At 45.7% G+C, this 19,994-nt stretch overlaps 1 protein-coding gene across 1 annotated transcript in view; it reads left to right on the top strand.

The window, feature by feature from the left end:
- LOC307052979 (ubiquitin-conjugating enzyme E2 E1) overlaps positions 1-19,561 on the top strand; it is a gene marked incomplete at its 5' end in the record, with an annotated part of 77,133 nt that extends 57,572 nt beyond the window's left edge. The window contains 3 exons of the mRNA XM_079704161.1: positions 15,547-15,679; positions 17,630-17,777; positions 18,798-19,561. Of these exons, the coding sequence (XP_079560287.1) occupies positions 15,547-15,679; positions 17,630-17,777; positions 18,798-18,895 (379 nt within the window). The 3' untranslated portion in view covers positions 18,896-19,561. The remainder of the gene's footprint in view (positions 1-15,546; positions 15,680-17,629; positions 17,778-18,797) is intronic.
- Positions 19,562-19,994: the final 433 nt, after the last annotated feature.

Here is a 19,994-nt window from a genome sequence, read left to right as displayed (position 1 = left end):
CACCTCACCCATTAATCCCAGCCCTTTGTCTTTTCCGAACGTTGTTTCGTTTTAGCCATGTTCTTCTTTCATTGATGCAGTATCTTCTGTCTCTCTGGATATGAACAATAAGTTTAGTTTGAAATCTTTTGTCATTTCTCTCGGCTCTGACTGGCCACCTTGTAGTCTGTCTTGATCTTTGTTTGCCGTGTGAGAGGAGCCGCGCCCCTCGGTTCTCTCCCTTTCCGAGGTCCCCCCCCAGCCGTCCCTGCTGCCCTGGTGCCCGGGAGGAGGGCTGGGGTCTCGCTCTCTGGCCCACGGCGGGTGCGGAAGCTCCCTTCAGCTCAGCATCTACCTCTGCCCTTGGCCAGGGTAGGTCCCCTGCTTCGGAGACCCTCAGTTTTAGCCTCTCCAGAAAGTAAACTGCAGTCCGGCGGGATTTCTGTCTCTGTGTAGCAATGACTGCGACTTGAGCAGCTCACAACAGCGCACACATTCAGTACTGCGGTGAGTGTGGGTGTGGAGTCGGGGCGCCGCGCTCCTGGGTCCTGGGTTCAGGGTCTCTGGAGGCCGCGGTCGAGGGTGCCCGGGGTCCTCTTCTGGCTCACGTGGTCGGGAGAGAGGTCAGCTCCTGCCTCCGTGGCACCGAGGCCGCCGCTCCTTCCAGGCCAGCGGGGGAGCCTCAGTCTTAGGGGAGCCGGATGGAGACATGGCCTGACCCGGGCGGCGGTGCCCACCAGCGTGGCCTTACTCTGAGGGGAGGGACGGTGCTGCCCGGCCTGGGAGTGGCCTCACAGCCGGTCTTGGGACGCAGCTGCTGCTTGTGTGCACTTTTACCCGTCCTCACTGTACAGCCTGTCCCTGCCCCGCCCTGCACTTGCACAGGCGCCATAACACCTAGTCTTCCAGGGACTTTCCGTGGGTCATTGGGCTTGATCTTAGCCTCCCGACAGCCGCTGTAGGATTCAGTCTTGGATGCCAAATCCTTGACCACTTGTCTATTTATTTGCCTTCTTGCTTCCAGACTTCTGTTGGCCCCATCTTTGTAGGTTTTTGCCTTTTTAGGAAATCCCTTTACGGTTCTGTGGGTGGTGCTTGAAGAAGGAATAAACGTTGGTACATGTGTTCAGTCTGCCATCTTGATGCACACGTTCTGAGACAGCCTTTTCCCTCCTCTGGTCTGGCACTTAAATTACTGAGACAGCCTTTTCCCTCCTCTGGTCCGGCACTTAAATTAGGTTTGGGTTTTTTTTTTTTTTTCTTCCATAAAAGAAATGAAAAACGAGAAATTTAAAATTTCCCACTTCATATTTCATATTTGTCTATTCTTTAATCCTATTTTCCAGTCATGTGTGTGGGCTCTTAGCCGCATTATGTGCCCCTGAGCGAAACTCCTCACCTTGGGCTTGGAGCAATTGCCGCCTCTTCTCTTAATCAGAACTTTTCTTGCCTTTGGCCTTTTCTATAAAACTTATCCTGAATAGATAGGCATATCCTTCAGCAGTTAGCTCTCTGAGAGTATATCTCATATAAAATTGGAAGTCACTAGCTGACATTTTTGTTAGGACCCTTTTCTGTTGGGGGAGAATGCCCTTTGGTGTTAAATGGTTAGAATCATTTTAGGAGTGACCGATGCTAACAGGAGGCAGCGCATACGTGCACTACGTGTGTTCATTTACGGACCAGAGTGCTGGCTGGCCAGTGGCCCCTGGTGAAAGTCCTGGGCCTCTGCTTCCCAGTCCCAGTACTGGATGTGTGAGACTTGGGCAGCCGTGAAATGTCACATGTGGACGCTACACCTGGGTGTCTTTAGCAGCTGCTGCAGTACCTGACTCGATGAAAGCTTTTATCTCTACTGCTCAACCGGAAGGTGTGTGTAGCTAGCAGGACAGAGATTTGGCTGTGACATTTCGCAGCGGGAAAGGAACCAGACCCTCCCGTCCAAGTCCAGCCTTGTATTTTTGAGATACAGGGCATAGCCTCGCGCATTCAGTCTTTCAGCCCTTTGCAAATATAAACAGCCTTCTTCCCCATTTGTCCTGGCCAGCTGGGGCCGAGCAAGAAGCCAGTGACTCTCCAAATGCACTACATAGCTGTGCTCACATCCTGACCCTGTGATGTCCTGGTGGTTCTGAGTTGCGATGGAGACGGAGGGAACAAAGAGGCTGCAGAGGCCCCGGCTTCACAGAGCACTGAGCAGGGGTGGTACTGTATCCTCAGGCGGGGGTTGACCTGCCTCTCAGTGCAAGTCAGTTCGGTGATGGCCAGCCCTCCTGGTGCCGTGTGAGCTGGAGTGGAGTGGATCGGAGCTCCGGCGCTGTGTCTGGGACCAGACGAACTTCTCAGCTGCGGAAGTAGGTGTCATGTTCTATACCTGCTTCTTAGCTTTTGTCTTCGCCTGAAGAATTGCGTTTATTTCTTTTTTCTCTTTGCAATTTAGGAGCATAACATTTGGATTGTTATTCAATTGAACTGATGCTTGTTTCCCCAAACCACCTTTGGTTTTCATTAAGCGGGGGATCCTCATCAGTTTTGGAGTTGTCCCGTCATCAGCAAAATCCCCTCTCTCCACACTAAGTAGGTACTGTGTGGTGTGTATGTATTTCCGGTTAATTCATTTCTACAAATAAAGTGAATCAATTTTTGCTTTAAGAAATTTTAATAACACCTCTTAGATCACAAGATTTTCTTGTTCCTGTTTAATTCCAGCCTCCATCCAAATGCGAAAGAGAAATAAAATAATAAGGTAGGAGAGGCAGACTAGTAAATGTGATTACATGAAATTGGTGGTGAGTCTGAAGACAGATAATTTTATCAGAAGCTCCATGGGTGTAGTGGAAAGAATATCAATGTAGGAAAGCCTGGATTGCATTGGCCAGAACTGTGGCTTTCTAGCTTTAGAACTTTGTACAGGCACATCACTTAACCTCCTGAATCTGTTTCCCCATCTTTAAAATGGGGATAATGCTACCTTTCCTGATACAAAAGGTTTGGGTAAAGATCGAAAAAGTCAGAGTTTATGAAAGAATTGTGGAAAGGATATGTTTCTCTGCAAATGTTGGGTATTTTTCTGCTTTTGATTTATGTTGGTTCTTGGAGTGGAATTTTAAATGTGCATATATTAGGTTAGACCAAACTGATACCTAATAAATTCTGGGGAATTGAATTCAAACATTATTTTGCTTATTATCCTTGGATAAATTTCTGTCTACTTTCTTGAGGAGTACTTTGCATACAGTTAAATCCACCCACTTCAGAGTCTTTCATGTTTTGACTCTTTAGGTAAACTGAGCACTTAGATAGATATTTAGGTAAATTGAACAGATCATCTTAGCTAACAGTTGGTATGTGGTAATGTGTATGCCGAGTGGTCTGTCAGATCCCCCTGCCTTAATCTGAAAAGTGTTTGCTTCCTGCTGTTGGTGTGTATGTGAGCTGCTTTGGTTTACACTGCTGGAGGGTGTGTAATCTCTCGCTGAACTCGTCTCTCAGCTCCTGGTTAGGAGCACGGTGCAGAGGAGAGGCTAGGAAGGAGCCCCTGAGAGGAGGGAGGAGGACAGGCTGGCGGTGCCCATCGGTCTCCAAGCTGAAGGTCAGGGGAGGCCTCTGTCATAGGGCTGTAAGTTGGAGGCAGGAGCGCTCCCAGGCATTTCCTGTTAAAGACTATTTTACATCTTCACCCGAAGGTGCGGTAAGTCAGTGGGTCCCTGTGGAAAATGCCCTTGGGCTCTGAAGAGCAGGAGTGAATTCGTCTGAAGTCTCCTCTCCACGACTCTGTTCTAAACCACAGGCTTTGGAAACTGGGCCTCAGTAGCCCAGATGGAGGACCTCCATCCCCTAAACCCTTAAAGGGCTTGCTTTCTCCTCAGAAACCCTGTTTACCCCAGGGTAACCACAGTTACTTGCCTTCTCTCTTACTTTCTCTGTTACTAGGTGGGTTAGATTCCATTTCTTCTACCCTTTGTAGAATGGTGATACACTGTAATCATGAAAGTTAAAGATGATCGTTTTTAAAAATCCCAGTAATTTAGATCTGTTTAAAGGAGAAAATAAATCCCCTGTCTCTCATCCTGCAGGTTTTAACAGTATTTAACACTATTAACAGTTTGGTTATATGGTATGTCTTATAAAAATGAGATTGCTTTACATACTGTTATGGAACCTGCTTTTTCAGTTATGTACATTATGGATTTCCTTAAACCCTGTTCAGGATGCATACTTCATCTCATTTAAGAGCTGTAGACTGTACCATTATATGCTTGTACCACGATTTATTTAACCTATCTCCTAGTGATAATTCAGCTCGTTGCAGATTTTTTCTTATCATACATAAGGTTCTTATAAATATCCTAATACTATAGCCATGTGCACATGTCCAGTTATTTCCTCAGGTTAAGTTCTGAGAAGCAGAATCTCTGTGTCAAAGGGTATACTGGATTTATATTTGAGTATCTTACACCTAATCACAGCCTAAAAGAACTACTAATGTACTGTCCCACAGACAGTGGAAGAGAGTGCCTGTTTCCTCATACAATTAACACAGAAGATTTTCAGTGTTTTCAATTTTTGCCAGTCCTTACAGGTAAAATGCGTCTCATGTTTAATTTGCATTTCTTTGAGTCTAAGCAAGATTGACAGTTTGTTTATTGGCCATACGGGTTTCTTTTGAGAAATGCCTGTGTACTTTCATCCATTGCTGTTAGTATGTTCAACGTTTTCCCTAAGTCAGGATATTAACCCTCAATCACGTCCTGCAGACATCTACCCCCAGCCTTTGATAAACTGTTGATGACATCTTTCTCTTAAGGGTCTTCGGTTTTTGTGTAGTCACGTATGTTCATCTTTCCCTGTGTGTGTGTGTAACTTCATTGGTGTCTCAGCCTTGGTTCCTGCAGAAGGAGACTCTTGAGATGAGAGTTCGAACACGAGTAGTTTTTGTAGTGTAAGGAACAGAGGTAGAGGTGGGGAGTGAGATGGAAGGAAAGACTGCCGTGAAGGACGGACGCCTCCTTGCCAGCTCCCATCGTGCGGGTGCCGAAGGGGACGCTGGAGAACTGTCCCAGCCAGCACTCCGCCGATGGCTGAGGCTGCTCTTGAGAAGTGTTCAGTGGTTTATTCCTGCCTTACGAGAACATCGCAAACTAAGCCCTGTGAAACAGCTACCAGCACGTGTCATAACCTTGGAGGCGTCTGCAGGCTTCCTGACGGCCGTCGGGCCGGGCTGTGGAGGCTCGGGGCCTGAGGGCTGGGACACCGAGCCTTCCCAGGCTTCCCGTGCTTGCTGCGGTTTGTCCACGGCGTCCCCAGTGTTCAGGTGCCCAGTAGTTCAGGGTTTCCTAGGTGCACAGAGGGAGTGCCCGACAGCTGCGGCGGAGGGGGTCTCACCACCAAAAGAAAGGACCAGCTTGGGGAGTCTTGCTGTGCCACTTAGCTGTCACTCTGACCGGCCCTCTTCAGAGGGAGGGGAATTGGACTCCGCTGCCGGGAGCGGTGTCAGAGGATGGGTGGATTGTGTTGTACAAGCGCCACAGGTTGTTACTTAGCTGCGCTTCCTGCCTGCTGGCCCCGACCGAGCAGCTTTTAGACACCGAGACACAGACGGGCAGCTGGGAGTGGACCGGAGCCGGAACCGCGAGGCAGGAGGCTGTGCGTGAGACGCTGGCGGCCTCTGTGCAGGGCGGCAGGTTGAGAGGGGCCGGCCCCATGTAGCAGACTCCTCTCTCACATTGCTTTCTAGTTCCTGTTGAAAGCTCTTAGGGTGTTTTCTGTTTTGTTTTGTTTTGTTTTTTAAATATCTGATGGGCGTAAGAGTCAAACACTTATTTTAGTGGTTAGCCAATTGTGCTAATATTATTTTAAAATAATCTACCCAGCAGTTCCCAAACTTTTTAAAAAGTTTCAGGACCCTGTTACATTCTTAAAAATTATTACGAACAGCAACAAAGCTCTTGTTTATGTGGTTAATAATTACGGATTTTTACTGCATTCAAAATTATAGCTGAAACATTAAAAATAGTAATAGTTCATTTAAAAATCATAAAAGACAGGTTCACATATAACTCTATTTTCCATATCTAAAAAAACCTAGAAGAGTGACACTTTTACATATTTGCAAATTGCTTTAATGTCTGACTTGAGAAAACAGCTGGATTACCCTATCTGCTTCTGCATTCACACTGTCCCCGTATCACCCCTCATGTAGTCTCAGGAAAACTTCTCGGTGCAAATGGGAGAGATAGAGAGGAAAAAAAGGCCAATCATGTGTTAGAATTAGGAAAGTAGTCGTGCCCTGTGGGCCTGTTGAAGGGGTCTCGGGGAAACTGCCGATCTAGTCTTTTGCCTGATGATGTCAACGCCAGCTTGAGCTGAAGGCGTTTTTACTCTCCAAATCCACCTGGGTTCTGTGCTGAGGGAAGAGGTAGGGGCTGGACCTAGGATGGGGAACACCTGCTTGGGGTGTTTTACTCAAAGTCCCGGAAAGAGGGTGCAGGTTGAGGATGAAGACCCAGCGGCAAGATTGCTAGAAGTAGGGGACCGCGGGGGAGTCCGCTCCAGACTGATGGGCTGGTGCAGGAATGTGGTCTGAGATCCCCGCATACGTTGATTAACCGTGTACCGTCCAAAGTGGAACACTTTAAAGGACAGTAAAAATTTTAAATTATTATTAAATAAAAGCTTTATCAGACAATAAAATAACTATAGAATTCACACCACGTGATAAGCGACCCAAAAAAAACCCCTGCAGCAGGATAGTTGAGGCAGGTCTGTCTCTGGTGGGTGGCGAGCCTCGTGTCGTGAGCGCTTCCACTTGACGTCACTGCCCACGTTGCCCGCTGTGAGGCCGTCCCCTGCTTGCCCACCTGCAGTCGGAGGTGGCCAGCAGCTGCAGAGTGGAGCCTGCACAGAAGGTGACGAGTGTGAGTGGATGGGAAACCTTTATGAGAGAGAGCTCTGTAGCCAAAGATGTGTTCTAGAATCTGTTCTTGGAATTGAGTAGAACCTGGTAAGTTCTTTGTTGAGAACTTTGTTGTCCTTTAAATAGCTCTTCCTTGTGTCACTGTTGCTTTTGAGGATCAGCACTAAAGTGTGGGGGGTACAGGTGTTAACAAGTGCGCCTTTTCCCCCCAAAAGTCTAAACGAGAGGCTCTCCTTCCCCCCAGCTGCCTCTCATTTACCCACAATACACTTACCGTCCCGACAGGCGAGCTGATTGTGCTTAGGAGACCCTGTGGACTGATGAGCGTAAGAGCCAGACTAATAACTGGTTTCTGTTTACAGTTGCCCCTTGAATAGCGCAGTGGTTGGGGGTCCCAAGTATAACGTTCGACTCCCCCCAAAACCCAACTACTAATAGCCTGCTGGTGACCAGAAGCCTTACCAATAGCATCAACATCAATCAACACATATTTTGTATGTTGTATGTGTATAGACATTTTATGCCTTCATGACATACCTAATTTTTCCTTAATTTTTTCGATATTTCTAGGCTATGCAGTTCGGCTGTGAGTTTTTTCAAATTGTCGCAAAACCCCCCAGATTTTTTGAATATATTGATTGAAAAAAATACACACATAAGTGGACCCTCACAGTTAAAGCTCGTGTTGTTCAAGGGTCAGCGGTACTCACTTAGCAGTTTTACATCAGTATATGCTGATGTAAGCACTGCACCTGAAAACTCAGGACTCGGCCATGTGACTCTAAGGCTTCTTTTAGTGGCAATAGAGGAGTAATAGCCTTAGAACTGGACCTGCTCTGACCATTTCTCTTACTTCTCTGGGGAAAAAAAACAAATTAGAATTGTTCTAAGTCAGGCTTGTGTGGCTCCTGCAGAAAAGAGCTATTGGCTGATGCACTTTAATCCTGAATTAGCTACCTGTTTAACGTTGTATAGGAACATGGCTTTTGAGACCGGGTGTGCTGATCTTGTAATGCTCTGCACTCTTTCCTGTGTGTCGTTCTCCCGCCCACCCCCCCGCCCCAGTCTGATGTTTTAGTCCCTTGACTTGGGACTAGTTTATCATTTCACTTGCTCACTACCTACCCCGCACTCTATACCCAGTAGTTCAGAAGTTAAAGCGCGATTCTTGGCTCAGTTAACTAAAAACTCTCGTGACTCAGCCGTCCCTTGCTGGGAGTAAGGAACCCCTGAGGGCCATGGTGTTTTAGGTCTACAGTTCTTTCACTATCCCTAAGGGAGTCCCTTTCAAATTATCTTGAAACTAGTTTTAACTAATTTTCTTTTAAAAATTGTGTCTTTATGTGCATCTGATTTTTTTTCAATATTGGAATGTGAATTTCCAGAAGGACCTGTTGCTTTTTTCTAAAGCAGTTGTGTAAGATAAAACTATAATTGAATGGCTAGCTGGGCAGGATTGAGCTTTTGTGGTGTTTTGTTATTTCACCTAATTTGGAAATGTCGTCCTTTAACCTTAAACAGTGGTACATATTTTGACCAGCTAATTAAACACTGTTAATCACTATCAGGCCTACAAACCTGTAGTATGTGTGGGAAATTACTGATCTCTAGAGATTTACAATCTGTTGTAAGAGAGGTGGTGCACCCACATAGCTGTAGCAGTCTGTGTAAATAATCCACAGACAAATCTGTTCTCTTCTGAGAACAGGACTTTGGGGGGCTTTGTGGGAAGGCTTCCTGGTGGACATGGATCGTGTTGTTTTCGATCCTGAGTTTGAGTTCGTTTCCCTCCCATATGTAGGAAAATGTACCCGCTATACGGACCCACTCTGTTCCAGAGTAACTGCCTAGACACACAGGATACCACTGATGTGAGTTCTTACCCACGTGAGCACCAGCTTTTCTGGGGAGTACTTTAGGTTGGCCCTTGGCCTAAAAGTTCTTTATGAGGGACAGTAGCCAGAACGGTGTGTGCGAAGCAGCCGTGCCTTGTGCTTGTGTGAGGAGGCCTCTCAGAGCTACCAGGAAGGATGCACAGGGGAGTGCCCCAGTTTTTCATAGCACTGACCAGGCCACGTCACTAGCCTGCTGGTCACTGCAGTGAGATTTGCTGACTTTCCACGTTCCTCCTGCCACTCACTTCTAGGTTACGTGGTTACTGTTTTATGAAGGGATGCTCAGGACAGCACAGTTTTTGGTTTTGTTTTTATAAAATTCCTCTGGGTGTGTTAAGCAGATCTCACGGAGAAGGCGGCTTTCATTCCCTAGAGCATCTGTCTGTTGAGAGGTAGTTGTGGGAGATAAGGATTCCCTCTGGTAAATTGATAAAATAGATTCATGCTATTTTATCATATTCTTCTTGAATTTCTTAGGAAAAGGAGAGTAAATTAAGAATGGGGTTTGAGTAGTGTGCTTTGTTGTGGGGAGTGTAGATTCGATTGTGGATCTCTTCCTGTAAGCATTTTCTAAGTTCTGTGTGTATGGTATTGATTTTACAGTCTTAACAGAGCAAGGCATCACCAGGGTTAATACTTGTTTCTTACTGCACAGAATTACAGACAGAGAAGGTAATACAAATAAATGGTCATCTAAGTCTAGAAGATTGGAAAGTAGAGTTGCTGTTCATTGCCACTTCGTTTCTCCGTAGCTGGCTTCTCAAGCTTTAATGCGGTCAGGCATCATTTGGAGACTTTGTTAAAATGCAAATTCTGCTGCCTTAGGTCTGGGGTGGAGTCTGAGAGTCTGCATTTCTAACAAACACCCAGGGGACGCTGGTGTTGCTTTGTTCAGGGACCACATTTTGAGTAGCAAGGGTCTATAGAACACTAGAACACGTGCAAATCTAACTTTTTTTGGTTTTATTTTGTTTTGTGTTGGCCGAGCTGCGCCTGCCTTTGCCTTTCGGGATCTCAGTTCCCCCGACCAGGGATGGAACCCGGGCCACGGCAGTGAAAGCGCCGAATCCTAACCACCAGGGAAGTCCCGCAAATCTAACTTTTATAATAATGACAGCCATATAAATTGAATGTTTTTTTCTGTACCAGGCACTGAGCAGTGGGGCAGAGATCAGAGGGTGGGCACTGGAGTCTGACAGTAGGGGTTCAAGCTGAAGCTCTTCTCTTTCCTATCTGATTTCGGGCACATTTTCTCTAAGGCAGGATTCTCAGCCTTGGCGCTGCTGACATTTTGGCCAAGAGAATTCTATATTGCGGGGGCTCTCCGGGGCATCGTAGGATGTTGAGCAGCATCTAGCATCTACCCACAAGGTGCCAGTAGCACCCCCCGCGCCCCGTCCTATTGTGACACCCAAAACTGCCTCGGAGGCAGCATCACCCCCAATGGGGAACCACTGCTCTAAGGCTGCTGTTGAAATGGGGGAATTTGGGGGATTTTGTGACGTGAGTGACGCACTTTACATAAGCAACTAGTTTTGCTTTATCATGTCGCTCCTACAAAGAAGAGGAGGAAAGACACATGGACTAGCTAGTCCACAGTCTCTGCTGCATCCCGTTTCCTGGGGACGATCATTGGATACTCCAAGTGCCAGTTCTTTGTTTTTATGAAACGTTACTCATTGTACTGCGGGATGATAGCAGGGAGTACTTGGGGTTTTTAGGTGGGAAGAGCTGAGCTGCCAACCGGCTGATCCTGAGCCTCGCCCCTTTCTCGGGGCACGCCGGCACACGTTCCCGGCCTGCTGCTGCCGTCCACGCGCTCGCCTGCGGCATGTTTCTTATCTTTCTGTCTCCGGACCTCTCATCCCTCACTTTTTGCTGGGGTGTGAGACTAGATAACTAAGTCGTCTTTCAGGATTATGCCTAAAAGAACATCTGAGTTAGGGTTTTCTATGTTTGTAAGCAAGGGTCATCTCTCCCAATAACAATTAAAAAATTGATCAGGTAGAAATACCATTTCTTAAAATCGATTATAATTTTTGCCTGCTTTCAGGATATTCTTTATAAGAAATCGGTGATACCTTTTGAAAACTGAAGTGCAACTTTGGTTTCTAACTGTTGAAATGGAAGCTAAGTTTTTAATAAACTAAATATTGAGGATGGGAATGGGGGAGGACCGAGAAAAGCATGATTTTAAGACAAAACAAAATGAAGCTTAAACGTTGGCTTATGCAGTTTTCTTGGAGAAGTCGGTCCAGAGGGCACATTAGATGCCAGTAGTTAGACTACTCTAATGACAGTTTTTAAGAGTTGGTTTTATTAATTTCTTTGGATGATACCTTAAATGACTTGTGTTAATTACTTTTTATACTGTTCAGATTCTATTTAGGACCATATGTGCTAAGCGTTAGTTACACCCGTCAGCAGCTCTGTGCCTCGTGTAGCTCCCCAGAGAGTATCTGGGAGACAGGAGAGCTGCAGCGTGTAATGGCCCTTCCCAGCGCTCACTGCGGGGAGGCCCTCGAAGGCGGGAGGCCTGGACCATGGTGAGTGCCTGCCAGCCGGCGGGCTTCATACACCCCTGCTCCCACTGTTGATGGGTCCGTAGGGCGTCAGAAACCACTACAGAAATAAGAAAATACTGTGTCAAAAGTATAAGTTACTATCATTTTTCTTAAAATGTTTACTGCGGCTGTATTTATTTTGACCAGAAGGGAAAAAACAGAATTCAGGGCACAGTTCTTTCTTTTTGCCTTGTATAAGAGTTCTGTGTGTTACACTTTTTTTTTTTCCTTGGCTGTTCGGCGACCAGGGATTGAACCCCGACCCTCGGCAGTGAAAGCGCGGAGTCCTAACCACTGGACCACCAGGGAGTTCTTTGGAAAAGTGTTTGTGTTGCAGATAAACGTTATGTCCCTGTTTAACAGAATCTGGAAGGCAAAGGCATGGGCTCGTTTTCCCTTCTCAGTCTCAGCTGCCTGCAGAGATTCCAATCACAGTTGGGTTTCACTGTCTCCAAACAGGGAGGTGTATTTTTTGTTGTTGTTCCCATCTTTCCTTAATGCCTTAAATTCAGTCCCCCCACCTCCCAATTCAGAAGTTTCCACCCCTTCTGATCACCTAGACTGATGAGAATACTTCAACCGGTATTTAAAATTGGAGTTACGTTCCTTATTGTGAAACCAGAAGTATCTTCTGTTACAGGGAGGGAGACGGAAGGCAGGGGGAGGCATATGCTGACCACCTGAGGGGTCCAGTCAGTCACCCTATGGAGGAAGGGGTGGGGTGCTTGGACACACTTCCCCCGGAACAGCCTCACGTAGCTTCTCCCTGACAGTGGCCTTCTGAGAGCCGGGGACTTCTGCCCTCTCACCCCCTCCCGTGCGCCCCGCCCCCTGCCATGGGTCTGTGTCTACCCACCTTCTGGACAAGTAGAGCCTAACTTTTCCAGTGAGAATTGGAAGGAAGAAAAAAAAGCAAAAGTTTTGCAGGCCCCATATCATCATTTTTGTTTTATTCTGTGATTAAGAAAATGCATAAGACAGAAAGCTACGTGAATTCATCCAATAACAGCCTTAGAATGAATAGCTGAAGTTTTTATTCAGGCAGCGTTGCTTGGTCTTTCCAGTGGGTTCTCAGACCCCTCACAGTAACTTCTAAGCCTCCTGGTTGAGGACCCACAGGTTAGGGATCTATGCTGTTGAATCTTTTCCAAAGCTTTAGCATTTCAACTACATTTGATATTATTTCACTCATTATTTTTCTTACTGTAACCCACCTTCATTCTCCACTTTTTTGAAGCTTATGCTGTGTACTTGATTCTTGAACTCTCTTTCTCCATACTTTTTTCTGAACTTTCAGGAAGGTTCACACCCGAACTGAAAGCTGGATTACAAACAAGTAGCGATCTTGATTTGGATTTCTAGCTGTATCACAGGTGACAAGCGTGAAAAGTTAAAGCTCGCATTCTCAACTGGTTGTCCTACTCCCAGTGACCTGTACAAGGGGGTCCCAAATGCAGACCACCTGCTCAAAGGTCCCCAGAGGAGCTTTTTAAATATGTAGATTCTCGGGTTTAAGCTCAGGAGGCCTGGGCTTAAAGGTCAGGAATCTGTAATTTTTGAAGTTCCATAGATTATTTTGATGATGAAATTTCTGTACAGTCGTAAAATCTGCTTGTAGTGGCATGTTGTTAGACCTTTGTTCTTCTTTTATCTTTTTTCTGTACTAAGGGGCCAGCAGAATTGGGCCTATGCGAACATGTCCCCGCCAGGGTTGGACTGACTTTACTGTTATTTTTTTCTGGGTCTCTTAGCATCACCAGGCTGACTGAGGAAAACAGTATGGCTGCTGATGCGCTAGTGTTTTGGATGGCCTAGCTTCTGCTCTTGGCCTTGGTTCCTCATCTGTAAGAAGAGGGGTTTACAGTAAATGATAGCCTCTTGCCTTTAAGTCTCAGATACCGTGAGTTCTTATCTAGTTGGATAAGAGAGAATAGTTTGTCTTTTTATCTGCAGCCTCTGTGTCAGTGTCATCTTCATCTGCTTAGTCCACTTTTCAGTTAACTCCAGTCTGGTAATCAGGTATCATAGCTGCATCAGCCATGGTTTGTAGACTTTCTGTTCAAGTACATATGCTGGATGCAAACATATAAGCAGGTCAGCAAACTTCAGATGCCCAAGGACCAGTTCTAATCTCAGGCTATGTATGAAGCAGCAGCAATCAGAGTTGTATCCTTTCACCTGGAGGGGTTACTGCATGTTTTTAGAGGGAGAGGGTGGGTTAGGAGCACTCCCTACCTTGCACCTTGTGAGAACTGTGGTCAGATGTCATGCAGAATCGGAAGTCGGGAAGTCGTCTTTTTTTTTTAAACTCGAAGATTGGTGTCTGCATATACGTGTGACTTAATATTAGAGACAGTGTTAATTAAACGAGCTCTCTTCCCATATCTGTCCCGTGTAAAACAGGTTTTTAATAGTTGTTGGGAATACCCATCACAAGGAGATATTCAGGGACCGTAGTATTTGAGCCAGTGGGAATCATCAGATAATTGGAAACGGAGGTGACGGCTGCCATTTAATGGGAGATTACTGTGGGCCTGTTGTTCTGCAGAGATAGTCACGCCCGCCCCCCCATATTATCAGTATTTTAGTTCTCAGAACATTCCTGTGAGGTGGGTGCTCTAACTTGCTCGAGGTCACACAGCCAGTAAGTGCTCAGTGAGTGTCCGAATGCTTTCTGCCTCTTGACCAGTTTGGGCCCTAACCCTCCCCATTGCCCATTGGCCCCTGTCCTTCGTCCGTATCTTCTCCCTCCTTTTTGCCACACCATGTTTTCCCCCCAAACTTGTTTTCTTCTGGTTCTCTTTTACAGGCTCATTCCCCTAACCTATGTTGCTGTGGTTTCTCCCACTCCAAATTTCAGGTTGAAAGGAAAAAATCTCTGGTGGGTTTGAGGAAAGTATAGGGCCACAGGTAGGTTTTCTCTTTTCCTTTTTTTTTTCCCCCTCCCTTCCTCTTCATCTCCTCTTTCTCCTAGAAGGACTTGAACCCCATCTCTAACCAGTTAGCAGCGGGCATGTTGAAGACAAGCAGTTCTTGTTTTGTGCGTTAGGGAACCTTGGCATCTAGCGTCTGCGTCAGGCGTGGGCCTTCCGTGAGTGTGTGGGGAGTGAATCCAGTTCACACCATACGTGTGTTGAAAAGAGCCTTGCCTGCTCTGTAGAAATTATGCTATGTATCCACTGGGATCTACAGACCTCTCCAGGCAAAGACCTTTTGTTGTTTGGCCAACACACACTGCTGTCCTCGAAGCGGCTGTTAACAGTTAGGCTTGAGCGTCTCAAGTGAAGCTGTCCACGCCGTTACCCGTTACCCCGCGGTGCGGGCAGGTGTGTCTGCATCGGCACCGAGACCGTCGCCCAGACTTGCGTCTTCTCTCTCGGTAGCGGAGCTTTACACTTACTTGTGTGGACAGATGTGCTAGCCAGCCCTCGGAGGTCTTGCTTGTATTTTTATTAACGTGCTTGACTACAGGGCACTCTGTGAGCCGACACAGTGCTGTGGGGGAGGGCGCTGCGGTGTCACTAGGCGTGTAGAGCGCTGAGCTCGCAGGTGAGGGTAGCTTAACGTGTAGAGAGAGAACCTGACTGCGGAATCTAACATGTGCAGAAGTGAGAACTGAACGGCTGGTAACCGGATACTCTGTCCTCCTCCTGCTCCAGCCAGCATGGTTTCTGCTGTAAAGAGAACCTGCAACCTGTCGGACTCCTTTTAGGGTAAGATCATGGAGAAACAAGAACAAGGAGGAAGAAAGAGCCCCAGTCAGAGGGTCAGAAACGAAGCTTTGGTGCTTAAAATGGTCCTCAAAGATGATGTAGCCGTGAGCAAAACTCTGTCACTAATTTAATGAATTCTGGTGTGCTGAGAGGTGTTTCTCTTTTTGTAAAGTATCGTTTACGCTTACATTTTCTTATGATGTATCAAGGAGAGAGGGTTTGCAAAGTGAGGTGTTTCTTGCTTCTTCACAGTTAAGCGGGCATAGACTGGTTTCAGCGTCCTTTTTTACCATATACTTGACCTAAGGCTTGTTGGAGGCCTGCATCAGAGGCCTGTATGAAAGATACCTGTGTTTTGTGGAGAGAATCCACACACTAAACAAAAAGGAAGGAGAGGCGACCTTTCCCCGTTTTGGGGACACACTGTAAAAATGGGGATGCCCCGCCATCTACTCACCTTCTGGTGTATTATTTCACAGTGCTGGTCCCAAAGGCGATAACATCTATGAATGGAGATCAACCATCCTAGGGCCTCCAGGGTCCGTGTATGAGGGTGGTGTATTCTTCCTTGATATCACTTTCACACCAGAATATCCCTTCAAGCCTCCAAAGGTAAGAAATTCCCCGATTCATGCTGAAATTTACATACTCCCATGAAAGATTATTCAGGCTTTTAAAATTGAGTTGTTAATCACAAATAAATAGATTTCTGTTACATTTTGACAAATCTCTAAGTACACTTCAACATACACAAAACACTTCTTTGGGTTGACTTTGCCTCTTTTGGCAAAGACCATTTCTAAGAGTAAGTGCTTTGTTTTGATGGGGCTTAAAATCCTGCTAATATTTGTAGTAACACAGTCAGCAACCTATAAATAATCCCCTATTTCCCACTCAACAGAAAAAGTTTCTGAACAGATAAAAATGGTGTCAAAATATCCACGCACTAAAACAGTTAGACAATCTCCTACCAAACAAAGCCTTGGATTCCATTCCTTGTCATCTTTTGGTCTTGTTCAGATCCTGACCCCAAGCTTGGGCTTTCTCATCTAGGATGGGCAGGGGTTGCTCAGTCACTGTCTCCTGTAACACTCGACACCGTGATTCTCATTGGCCCAGTCGGAAGGAAAACCTCTTCTTGGGGATGGGGTGGACTGCTAGGGAAAAAGGTACAATTGCAGCCCAAGAGGTGACCGACCACAAGTCTGTCGCTTAAAAAAAAAAAAACTGGTAAAGTGATAGGGTTTTTTCACTTTGGAATGAGTCAGTGTATTTCACAAATAAAAAGTAGGAGACCAGACAAAGTAACCCAGGTTCGTGGGGCTGATGTTGATTCGTCTGCTGCTGTGGTCCTTACCCACTTCTAGCTCCTCACCTGTGGAGATTCTGTTTAAGTGAATTCTGTGATTTAGGTAGGCACGATTATCTGCAAGATCTGATATATAAAGGTCAGAAAAAGCAGAAACAAACCTCATCTTCAAATATATTTTTCAGCCTTTTCGGTGTGTGATCATTGTTTGCTAAGCACTTTGTCTTTATGTACCCACTGTGTTTGTTTGAATTAGATTCTAAAGCTTGCTTTGAGGCCATGTAGTACTACCAGCTAACACAAGAGGTCAGCAAACAATTAGCTGTTCAAACTTGGAAACGTTTGGAAAATACTTAATACATTAAAACTGCTAAAGATGAATTCAAGAACTATACAGGGAACTATATCCGATCTCCTGGGATAAACCATAATGGAAAAGACGATTAAAAAAAGAACGTGGGGCTTCCCTGGTGGCGCAGTGGTTGAGAGTCCGCCTGCCGATGCAGGGGACATGGGTTCGTGCCCCAGTCCGCGAAGATCCCACATGCCGCGGAGCGGCTGGGCCCGTGAGCCATGGCGCTGAGCCTGTGCGTCCGGAGCCTGTGCTCCGCAACGGGAGAGGCCACAACAGTGAGAGGCCTGCGTACCGCAAAAAAAAACCCAACATATATATGTGTAACTGAGTCACTTTGCTGTGCAGAGATTAGCACAGCATTGTAAATCAACTATACTTCAATTTAAAAAAAAATTGAGGTTACCTTGCTTTTTGTTGATGGATATTACTTTTTAAATGAAATTGAAAATCCCTGAGATTGTATCAGTGAACACTTTCTAATCTCAATTTCATGAAATAGTCTCTTACCCTAACTCTTATCAGCCTTAAACTGTTTTAAAAACAGTTCGGGCTTCCCTGGTGGCGCAGTGGTTGAGAGTCCGCCTGCCGATGCAGGGGACACGGGTTTGTGCCCTGGTCCGGGAAGATCCCACATGCCATGGAGCAGCTAGGCCCGTGAGCCATGGCCGCTGAGCCTGTGCGTCCGGAGCCTGTGCTCCACAACGGGAGAGGCCACAACAGTGAGAGGCCTGCGTACCGCAAAAAAACAAAACAAAACAAAACAAAACAAATAAATAAATAATTCACTTTTTTAAAAGACCAAATGTCTCTTTCAGGACCATTTAATTGAAGAGGCAATTTAGTAAAAAGTTTCATTGTTTGCTGTTCAGATTTCATTTAACACTGTCTTGTTTTTTAGGTTACATTTCGGACAAGAATCTATCACTGTAATATTAACAGTCAAGGAGTTATTTGCTTGGACATATTGAAAGATAACTGGAGTCCAGCACTAACCATTTCTAAAGTCCTTCTTTCTATCTGCTCACTTCTTACAGACTGTAATCCTGGTAAGGTTAATAATTCTTTACCTTGTTTTTTTCCTCCTCACCTGGAAAATGGTTATTTTCCACTTAAACTAAGATCTTCTAAAGATAAAGTTCAGATTTTATTTTTGTACGGGCTTTCAAGGGACAAAAACTCATTGCTTTTCAAAGAAAGTTCTAATCAAGAGTTCAGTCTACTAGGTGAAAAATGCAGTGACTTCACCATTACTTGATGTGTTCTAGCAACAAGGTGTTATAAACTGAAGACTTACAAAAGATTGACAAAAGATTGCCTTAGGTTTTTACATCTTCATTCTCTCCCCCTTTTTTCCCGTTTCCCATACAGAAACGGCACACACACTTGTGAATGTTGAGTCACCCGCCCTCTGCCTGCGGGTCTGCTCATCACCTGCCCACAACCGCTTACTGACGTGGCGTTGTTTCTCTGCTGATTACCAGACTGTGGTTTCGTCTGGGCCTTAATTTCCTCTTATTAAAAACGTTTTTTCTAGATAAAGAAATATAAATTTAATTACTAAAGATTTTATTTAGGTTTCAGAGGAACACTGTACTTAATCGGAAGTACAGGTTTTGACCTGGCAACTTTGGGTCTTTGCGGGTCAACAGAGTAGAGAGGTAAATAGCGTTCGCTTGCAGTAGCCCTGAGGACTTGACAGCGCTCAGTGTCACAACTGGTGCCATCGAGCAGAAGGTCCTGTGAACACAGCTGGGTGTTCACTGCAGCCTAGGGCCTTGCGCGTTCCGTGCCCTGACACGCAGGAGCAAAACCCTTCCCGTGGCGGGGGGGGTTGGGGGAGAGATAGAATGAACTAAGGAGACAGGGCCAGACCTCTCTGTCTGGATCAGGATCCCCCTGCATCCATGCTGTTTTTTAAAGTCCAGGAGGAAAAGTATCCCAAATGGTGGAGTGGTTTGATCACAGCTACTCTGTCCATTTCCTCACAAGCTGTCACTAGCTTATTTGCTGAAACTTAACAATGTTCCTTTCCCTTCTTCGAAGTAACGTACGTTCTTTTCTTCCAGCCGACCCCTTGGTGGGAAGTATTGCCACTCAGTATATGACCAACAGAGCAGAACATGACAGAATGGCCAGACAGTGGACCAAGAGATACGCTACATAAATTGGGTCGTCACCATTCTCTACATTCTTTGTCTGTCACAGAGAGAGCTGCTTATGATTTTGAAGGGGTGGGGGAGGGTGGGCGTTGGTGAAGAGTAGGGTATTTCTATAACAGATATTATTCAGTCTTATTTCCTAAGATTTTGTTGTAACTTAAGGTATCTTGCTACAGTAGACAGAATTGGTAATAGCAACTTTTAAAAATGCAGTACAGAGAAGAATAGACGTTTGGGTTCAGTTGCTTGTAGTCTGTAAATCTGAAACAGCTTAGTTTGTACAGGTTACACACATGGCCATTTATGTAAAGTCCTTTCAAGACTACACAGTCTTTTGTTTTAAAAAATTGGAATTTCTTTTCCCTTCTTGGAGGGGAACAGTGATATTTAACAGCTTTTAGAGACTGTCATCTCATATATATACAATGGACACATGGCTATAAGACACCATATAGGAAATATCAGTAGTTATGTATTTTATTTTATATGCCAGTCTCCTTTCTTGTGAAAAGATAAGAGGTTTGAATCAGGACTTGTGAAAACCTGTAGTAAAATACCTTAAGCTGTTAACTGTAAGGAGTGGAATAGGAGTTGCTCAGTGGATTGGTTCTATGTTGTGGACTGCCTAAGTCTGCATTTGTTACTGTGCTAATAAACAATATTAAAACCACCGCCTAATGCTGCTGTATTCATTTACTTCCTTTTGCCTTTTTTGTAGTTTCTTTCTTCTTGATAGATCTTTGGTACTCAAACAGCGTAGAGGTAATGCAGACTGAACGCGCTGGTGTTGTCTACCCAGCACGTGTGTTAGGATTGGTACGTTACTCTGGATTTATCCAACAGCCTTGCAGGATAGATGCCTTAGAGAAGGTTAGATAATCTAACTCATGATCTTCCAAAGGCAGAGTTCCGCTGTATCTTCGTCAAAGCATTTTCCAACTTGGAAGCGCTGTGGTGGTAAGTGTGTGCGTGAGAAGTGGGCTCTCATGGAGAAACACCCCCGCCACAGTGGAGGGAGCCTGGCAGGACCTAGGCGCACACACCTGCTCCAGAGAAGCTCATCCAGGGCCCAGGCCAGAGGTACCTGCACTCTCATGACGCATT

This window comes from Hyperoodon ampullatus (assembly GCF_949752795.1).
Source record: "Hyperoodon ampullatus genome assembly, chromosome: 5".
In the NCBI taxonomy this organism is placed as follows: Eukaryota; Metazoa; Chordata; class Mammalia; order Artiodactyla; family Ziphiidae; genus Hyperoodon; species Hyperoodon ampullatus.
This window is presented reverse-complemented; position numbering and strand designations above follow the sequence as displayed.